A 9,132-nucleotide genomic window follows, 5' to 3' on the forward strand; every position below is an offset into this window, starting at 1 on the left:
CCGTGTAGCTCCGAGCTCGGTCTACGTGCGACGGCGGCCGGTTGAAGTCCGGTGGCGTCAATCCGGCGTCTTCGGTGAGGTGGTGTTTGGTCTTCGGGCTCGGGGAGCTTCACTGAACTCTGAGGAAGCTAGCTGAGGGGTCAGACGGGGTGGAGGAGTGCTGGAGCGGCCGGTCTACGGTGGCCGGGGTTCGGGCGGCCGCTGGCACGCCGTGCGCGGGGCAAACGCCGGTGAACTTGTGCTCGGGCAGGGTTGGGAGCGAGCGGGGGCGTACGGTCGAGGCCAGGGTTGGCTTTAAAGCCACGGGCGAGGGCGTGGGCGAGGGGTTGGCGCACCGCGTGCCAGAACCTCCCAAGTTATTGGGCCCACATGCACCTGTCCTTGTCTCAAAGACCTCAGACGGCTATGCATGTGCACCAGATAACTTAACAGGATCCGTCCGAGTGTCCCAAGGACCCCGGATAAACCACTTACAACCTGGACCGCAGGATTAAGTAAACACAAATCACACAACAACATTTTGCAGCGGAAATAAACTCTTTATTACAAAGTTACAAGTTACAACAAATTTACATTGTTTATCAGAGTGATTATAAAAGTGGTTCAAAGAAATAAACTTTGAAATGTTATTAATTATTTATAAGTTTGAAATATATGCTAGCTTAAGTGACCATCCTCAATAAAAAATATAGAAGAAGTACTTAGACTTATAAGAAGGCCATGCCCACCGGCGCTTAACACCAATTACAATCAAGTGACTTGTAACCTGCAGCAACAATGGGAATAAAACCCTAAGTACGCAAGTACTCAGCAAGACTTACCCGACTAAAGAAAAGACTCTCAAGTGTATACTGGTTTTAAAAGGGATTCAAGGTAAGGCGTATCAAGAATCAAGGACTCTGTTTGCAGAAAAGATTACTATGAGTGGATTCTTAAAAATCCATTTTTACTTGTTAGGTTAAGTAAAGTTACCTGCAGCTAGAGTTCTTTCTACCCTAGTTCAAGCACTTGGATATACTAGCCATCTTTTTATCATCCCATCAGTTCACTGGATTGCTACGCGTAGGGCAGTGACCAAGTCTTCATGTCTGAGAAGTAACGGTGATCCGAATCCATTAATACCAAGCTGGTGATCTCCAATCACACGACATATGTAGCACTTAACCCTTGCATATGTCAACTCGCTACTGGGTTTCTTAAGACCAGACCGGGTTCACGCCAACCGAGAGCACATATACACCATCGTCCATCCTCTTGCCACGGAGGATACACGCTACTCTCGCCATCTCTACACTCCCATTGCGTGTTGGCCTTTCTGATATTAGTCTGCCCGAGGCAAAGCTTACCCATGATGAGGCATGTGACCAGTTAAAAGGTCCTCAATCAGCAAGCCTACATCGAGACAGTCCTTAATCGACTCAGACAGAGACACTACACCGAGACTCCCTTCTCGTGCAAGTCAACCGCCCGGTCTCAGCTTTATTATTTTCAACCCAATGTCTGGTACCTGGCAGAGGTACATCTTTTCCGATGTTGAACCCATCATGGCTATGGTGGATCCACCATCAAGTTTTATTTTTGTAAAAATTCTCATCCACTATGAAGCATCACCTTTTATTTTTAAAACAAAACATTTTGTTTTTCTAAAGCAAGGCTAAGCATCAAAAATCCTTTTCATAAAAGGGTATCAAGGAAGGGTAATCAATTTTCCAAGGAAGGCAATGCATCAATTGTTTAGCACACAACTCCTATCACCTAATGCATCAAACAAGGTGATAAATATTTTAAAATAGCAAGGAGGTGGCAAATGCACCAGTGCTTGCCTGGATAACACTAGGTTAGTATTTGTTACACGTCGATCACTTGACGATCAGCCTTTATTCTGATACTTGCTTCGTCTGCCAATCTTCAGTTTCGTCCATCAGCATCACCTTGCGAGTGGCTCACGCTTTCCATCCTCTTGTGGTCGACTCAGCTTTGGTCCTCCACATCATGTGATTAATTATCGTACCTAAATGAAATGCATTATGCATATGAATGCATATCAAGACGGGTATCGCAAGATAATATTATGATTAAGTCATCATCATAATTACGACAACCAAATTCTTATGTATATACCAACATAATCAGACATAACATAAATAGAACTCGAGCACTCTACAAAATACTAACTTCATCCTATTACCGTATGAACAGAACATTTTACTAGTATTTAAGACCACTGCTCATCACATACGTAGAACCTATTTAATTATATTTAACATATACACCCATCGAGGTACTACTCACATAACCTACCCATCGACGATCATTATACAATGTGATTAATTCACCATTGAATACAAGCACACCACAACATCAGATCAATCCAATCACACTAGACATATGTTTCCACGTTTTAAATTAGGATGCATAAGATATAGGTCGATGGTGCTAACCACAATCGGCCATAACCATTCTTAAAACTAACTTAACTAGTTTAAACATAATCGACAAGTATACCCACCGAAACTCTATTCCCATAATCTACATCTCAAACTGGCGATTCACTACACGACCTTGACCAAATCGCTGCAAGCGATTCGAGTATCCTAATAAATATTATATCTACAACCACAACACATATACTATGAGCCAGAGGACAAATGTAATTAATATATCCAAACCCTCAATCAAACATTATCTGGAACAATAAATTGGCTTATCATTATCTAAACCCAATTTGAATCCGTGAGATTGACGACAATGTCCGGTGGGAGCATTCCTCAGCACAACATGGAAGCGACGGAGGGGTTCGCTTTTTCTTTATCCAGATTCTCTAGATCTCTTTCTTGCGGCGTACGGAATAATAATGAATGAGCGTGGCTAATGATAGAATCAACGGTCGATGATGCCGACCACCAGAGCCGGCCACAACAAGCACGACATCCAGGGCACGGTAGGGGACTACGGCATCAGGGTTTTGCGACAAGACAAAGTTGAGCACACATAGCGACCAGCCTCGGATCCAGAGCAGGCCGAGTGCAAGGGAGCATCACGGCTGGGAACGGACATAGGGAGCGGGGCGCTGCGCAGAGGCGAGCAGGAAGCTTGGCGAGTCAGCGAGGTTGAGGGAGTGAGCTGAGGGGCTGCAGCACGGAAGGGAAATCGGAGCAGGGGCAAGGAGGAGCACCATGGGGAGAGAAACCGCGGCGCGCAGACTGGGCGAGCTGAGAGCTTCGCGCGCGCAGGGTGAAGCTTGAGGCGTGCCATGGCGAAGAGTAGACGGGCGACCGGCGCTGGGGCTCTGGGCACCGAGCTGGAACAGGGAGGAGCAGGGGCGCGGCACAAGGGAGATCCGGCCGGGCGCTGTCCGAGGAGGGGCACCGCAGCATGGGCGAGCGCGTCAGGGAGAGCGCTCGACGATTGAAGAAGACGAGCAGAGAGATGAGCACCGGGCTGAAGACGAGGGCGCGCGATGCAAGCAGGAAGCCGAGGGCAGGGCGCTCGGGCGCCATGGAGGGAGCTCCGGTGCGGCAGGGAAGGAGCTCAGGGAGCAGGCTCGGCTGGGCGCGATGCAGGAGGGCAGACGGCCACCTGGGGAAGTGCCCAGGCGCGCACGACGTGGAGAGCAGGAGCCAGGGCGCCGTGGCCATGGGAGAAGCTCCTGCGCGCAGAGAGGAGGACCGAGTAGAGGAGGGAGATGGGCGCTGGAGAGAGCGTGATGGAGAAAGCGCCAAGAAGCTACGCGCGTGTGGAAGGAGTGCCAGCAGAGGGGAAGAAGATAAGGAAGAAGCAGCGCGCGGCGTGAAAAATCTGAAGGAGGGGCGGCAGGATTTTTTTGTTAGAGCTGAGCGGCGCAGAGATAAGATCAAACGGAGGAAAAATCAACGCCGAGAGCATTCCAAGACGGTAGAGGAAAATCTGAGAAAAAGATATTTTTTCCCAGGCTTGGCGTGTATAAGATGAAAGGGGAAAATACGTGACGGTGGTGGTAAAAGATAGAAGATATTTTCTTTTTCTTTTCCACAAAAGAACATAAATCCGAGCTCTAAAATTAAGGTTTGGACAGGGTATAAGTGGGTCAGATCACAATAATACGGGTCGATGGTACTTGTGACACCGTTTGATTTAATCGAAACCAAATAGGATTTATCTGAATCTTATTTATTTTTGGCGAAACAAATTTCAGAAATCCGACTTTTGGTATTGGGATTTGGGAGTGGTCTAATTTAGTCAGACCAAAATTTTATTGGTGACGATAAATGAGACAAATAGGATTAAACTGAATCCGGTTCTGATAATTTGTTCCGAAAACTTTATTTGTCGAGTTCTAAATAAATTTGTTTGGGGATAAAATCCTAAGAGTAGGTCGAGCTTCTGAATTCGTATTCGCGCGAGCGATAAATTTTAAATAATCACCGGACACAACGATTTTCGGAACAACTATGTTCCGAACATCATGAAAATTTAGAAAGAGCCCAAATAAATAAAAACGACGTCGAACTCGCGACAGACGAAATAGATTAAGACAGAGAGACTGTTATTTAGTTCCATCTAATTTTTACGTTCCTCACCAGTGATCGATCATTTGATCTGACGCCAACGATCATATGCTGAGAGGAACGATTCACTTAATCAGCTGGTGCATCGTTCTGTTTGGACAGCGCGGGCTCCAAATTGTTCTAAAATCAGAAGTCTTCTGATTTTCGTATTCACTTACACGCGTGATTCAAACAGTTCAAAATTCACCAGCGACGAAGATTCAATAATCCAAAAGCTTCATGAACCCTTTTTAGCTGTTTAGATTATCGAAATTAAAACGGCACCAAACTCGATAGATTTTATTTAGGCACAGGACTCGCAAATTTTTGGAATAATTACGTTCCAAATTTCGCGAAGACTTAGGAAGAGTTTAAATAGACAGAAACATATGCGATATTAAAATCGCGATAGGCGAAGATGATTAAAATTTAGCATCGTTTTATCCACTGATATTACGTGCTTAAATCTATACTCGTTGTCGAGCAGAATATAAACACCAGGGGTGTTACACAGCGCGGCACGGCGCGCGCGGGGCCGAGCGTCGGGGCGTGTTCTAGCGTTGCCATGGCGCGTCGAACACGTGGTCGTGTTATTCTGCCCAAGTTCTTGCGCGTGCTGAGCACCCAAATGTGCGAATCTTGCGATATGACTTGTGTAAGATTTCTTCCCTGCACCTAGAGCTATCTAGTTCATGTGAGTTCCAAGGGGAGATCGGGTCTTGCTTGGAAGATATGGTGGCGCCAAGTCTTGTCTGTCTACACTGTTCATCTCGCGACAAAACATATGCCAAACTGTGTCAAACGACCCTGGTTTGGTTTCAAGCTTTTCAGGGGTGTGCCTTGGGTAGTTTGGCTACTTTTTGTTATTTGGACCATGTGGTTTTGGCGCAAGAAAATAAGTGAACACTTCTGATCTTTAGATTGGGGCTGATTTTTGACTTAGAGAAAAAATGGATTGCTCTAGGGTGCTCTCCAATTAACTTTGGTAAAGTGTTTAAGTCATGAAATGATCATTTGCTTCCCCTTCTCACTAATCCAAGGCTTGGGGGTTTAATGGCTTAAGAGGGGGAACTAGGGTTTTAGAACCTGTTTCATAGGTGAAAATACATGAAAAGCTATGGTATTCCTTTTTCTCATGATCCTTACTAAATTAAGCCATGGTTTCTAAGGTTTTGGTGCCCCTCCTTCCCATCTAAACACATGTGATAATAGGCTATAGGTGCATGCATTGAGCCAGGGCCTTGGGCAACACCTGGGGTGTTACATCCCTCCCCCTTAAAGGAAATCTCGTCCCGAGATTGGGTAGGGATCCTTGAGAGGGGTGCTAAGAAGGTGCGTGCTTGCGAGGTGTGGTTTCTTTTGTCAAGGTTCTCTAGTAGACTGCTCTTCGAATGCCATCCTCTTTGTAACTTCAGAAGGAAGTCCTTCTAGACTTAGTTTCACAACTTACTCAGTCTTTATTAACTATATTTCTCTTATACTTAGATTCAAAGGGTAGGTGGGGGTGTTTTGGGATCCGATTTACATACCGATATTTTTGGACAGAAATTCGGGATATAAATTTTAATTGCCTTTGCTCGAGTTGATCTCTCCTTTTGGTCCAAAACTTTGACGGGGTGCTCTTGATATGACAAGTCTGGTTCTATCTCCAATTCAGGTTCGGATAGCACTTTCGTTGGTAAGCGGACACACTTCTTCAGCTGAGACACATGGAACACATCATGAATTGCAGACACGTGAGGTGGCAACTTCAACTGGTAGGCTACAAGTCCACAAGTCTCCTTGATTTCATAGGGCCCAATATAGCGACGAGCTAATTTGCCCTTGATCCCAAATCTCTGAACACCTTTAGTGGGTGACACTTTGAGATACACATGATCCCCTACTATTGTAGAGGCTTCCTTCTTTTATCATGATAGCTCTTTTGCTTGGCCTGAGCAGCTTCCAAGTTCTTCTTAATGACTCTGACTTTATCCTCGGCTTCAAGCACTAGGTCAGGTCCAAATATTTCCCTTTCTCCAACTTGTGACCAATTTAGTGGTGTTCTACACCTTCTCCCATACAAGGCCTCAAAAGGTGCCATCTTTAGGCTGGATTGGTAGCTATTATTGTAAGAGAATTCTGCCAGAGAAAAACACTTATCCCAATTCTTGCCATAGTGTAACACACACGCTCTCAACATGTCCTCAAGAATCTGATTTACTCTTTTCGTTTGGCTGTCAGTTCGAGGATGGTATGTTGAGCTTCTTATCACATTGGTTCGAAGTGACTTCTGTAGTTGTTCCCAGAAACGTGTGACAAAAGGTGCCCCCCTATCTGACACGATAGTCCTTGGTATTCCATGCAAGCACTATTTGGTCAATATAGATTTCTGCATATTTTTTCTGCCCTGTGGGTGGTATGCACTGGCAAGAAATGAGCTATCTTGGTTAGCCTATACACAATGACCCAAATAGAATCGTGGTGTCGGGAGGTGTTGGGAAATCCCACGATAAAGTCCATGCTGAGGTCCTCACATTTCCAAGATGGTATAGGGAGTGGCTGCAAGGTACCTGCTACCTTCAAATGGCTTGGTTTGATCCTTTGGCAAGTGTCGCACTCAAATACATACTTAGCAATTTCTCTCTTCATCCTGGTCCACCAATAAAAGGATCTGAGATCATGATACATCTTGTTACTCCCGGGGTGCATGGAAAACTTGGAAAGATGAGCTTCGTCCAAAATTTTCTTCCTGATTTCTGGATTCTCTGGAACAACTAGTCGGTCTTCAAACCATAGAACACCCTTGTTGTCCTGACGAAAGCATTTATACTTATCCACTTTTTGATTAAGCATTTCCTTAATGACTTGAACACCCTTGTCAGCAATCTGTGCCATGATTATCTGCTCTTGTAAGGTCAGCTCAACTGAGATATAATCCAAGGTTCCTGGGGAAACAACTTCCATGTTCAGCTTGCGCAATTCGTCACACAAAGTGGCGACCTTAGAATCAATGGATATACAGTTGCACTAGGCTTTGTGACTCAAGGCATCTGCCACAACATTTGCCTTGCCAGGATGGTAATCTACTTCTAGATCATAATCCTTGATCAATTCTAACCATCTCCTCTGCCTCATATTAAGATTAGCCTGAGTGAAAATATACTTGAGGCTCTTGTGGTCAGTATAAATTTTAGCAATCCAGTGAAAATATTATAATGTCTCCAGATCTTTAGAGCATGGACTACCGCTGCTAATTCCAGATCATGTGTGGGATAATTCTGTTCATGAGGCCTAAGTGCTCTAGATGCGTAGGCAATAACTCGGTTGTCTTGCATCAAAACACAACCTAGTCCAGTGCCCGAAGCATCGCAAATATACATCAAATGATTTGGTGTTGTCAGGCTGTGCGAGCATGGGTGCTGTTGTCAAATGTCGCCTCAAGGCATGAAAGGCATCTTCACATTTCTGATCCCAATCAAATTTCACTCCTTTCTTCAATAACTCAGTCATCGGTTTAGCAATTCTGGAGAAATCCGGAATGAATCGCCGATAGTATCCTGCCAAACCCAGGAAACTCCGAATCTGCCGAACGGTGGTAGGAGGCTTCCAATCTGTCACTTCTTGTACTTTCTCAAGGTCAACTGCTATCCCATCCTGAGAGATGGTGTGACCTAAGAACTTGATCTCCCTTAGCCAGAAATCACATTTAGAGAGTTTGGCATACAAGCGATGATCGTGTAGCCACTGATGTACTGTGTGCAAATGCTTTGTATGCTCGTCTTCACTTTTTGAAAATACCAGGATATCATCAATGAAGACCACCACAAATTTGTCCAGTTCTGGCATACTGAATTCATCAAATACATGAAATATACCGGGTCATTTGTGAGCCCGAATGACATCACCAAATACTCATAAAGTCCGTATCTGGTGGAGAAAGCCGTCTTTGGAATATCACTAGCCCTGATCATGATCTGGTGATATCCAGAGCGAAGGTCTATTTTGGAAAACACCTTGGCTCCGACCATTTGATCAAACAAGACATCGATGCGGAGCAAAGGATACTTGTTTTTAATAGTCACCGCATTGAGAGGGCGGTAATCAACACACAGTCTCAGACTCTCATCCTTCCTCTTTACGAACAATGTTGGACATCCCCATGGTAAATACTTGGGCGAATGAACCCCTTGAATAAACAACTCTTGTAACTGCTTCTTTAGTTCTGCCAACTCTGCTGGAGGCATCCTATATGGCCTTTTAGAAATAGGTGCAGTCCATGGTTGCAATTCGATGGCAAATTCTATATCTCTGTCGGGTGGCATCCCTAGCAATTCATCTCGGAAAACATCAGGGTACTCACAGACCACTGGAATCTTCTCTGCGGGTGACTCTATCATGGTGAGTGCACAAGAATGGGTACAACCCTGGTTAGGCAAGTACAATGTGATTTCTCCACAAAAAGGTGAATGTATTTCAATGGCTCTTGCTGCGACATCAATCAATGCATGATGTCGTGATAACCAGTCAGTTCCAAAGATGATATCCACGCCCTCCAATCCCATGATAAGGAGGGTGGTTTTAAATACAAGACTACCCAATTTTATTGGCACACGCCGGTTGAGTT

The 9,132-nt window shown here is 45.0% G+C and overlaps 1 protein-coding gene across 1 annotated transcript; it reads right to left on the reverse strand.

Moving 5' to 3' along the window:
- Positions 1-2,368: 2,368 nt before the first annotated feature.
- On the reverse strand, positions 2,369-4,000 carry LOC103650226 (uncharacterized). Its single transcript, XM_008675841.3, has one exon. The coding sequence runs from the start codon at positions 3,636-3,638 to the stop codon at positions 3,102-3,104; it is 537 nt and encodes a 178-aa protein (XP_008674063.1). The 5' UTR covers positions 3,639-4,000; the 3' UTR covers positions 2,369-3,101.
- Between the last annotated feature and the right edge of the window lie 5,132 nt (positions 4,001-9,132).

Source organism: Zea mays, chromosome 3, assembly GCF_902167145.1.
Source record: "Zea mays cultivar B73 chromosome 3, Zm-B73-REFERENCE-NAM-5.0, whole genome shotgun sequence".
Taxonomy (NCBI): domain Eukaryota; kingdom Viridiplantae; phylum Streptophyta; class Magnoliopsida; order Poales; family Poaceae; genus Zea; species Zea mays.

Bases quoted from the DNA above. Each gene is read 5' to 3' on its own strand.
- LOC103650226 (XM_008675841.3), bottom strand. From the start codon at position 3,638: ATGGCCACGGCGCCCTGGCTCCTGCTCTCCACGTCGTGCGCGCCTGGG.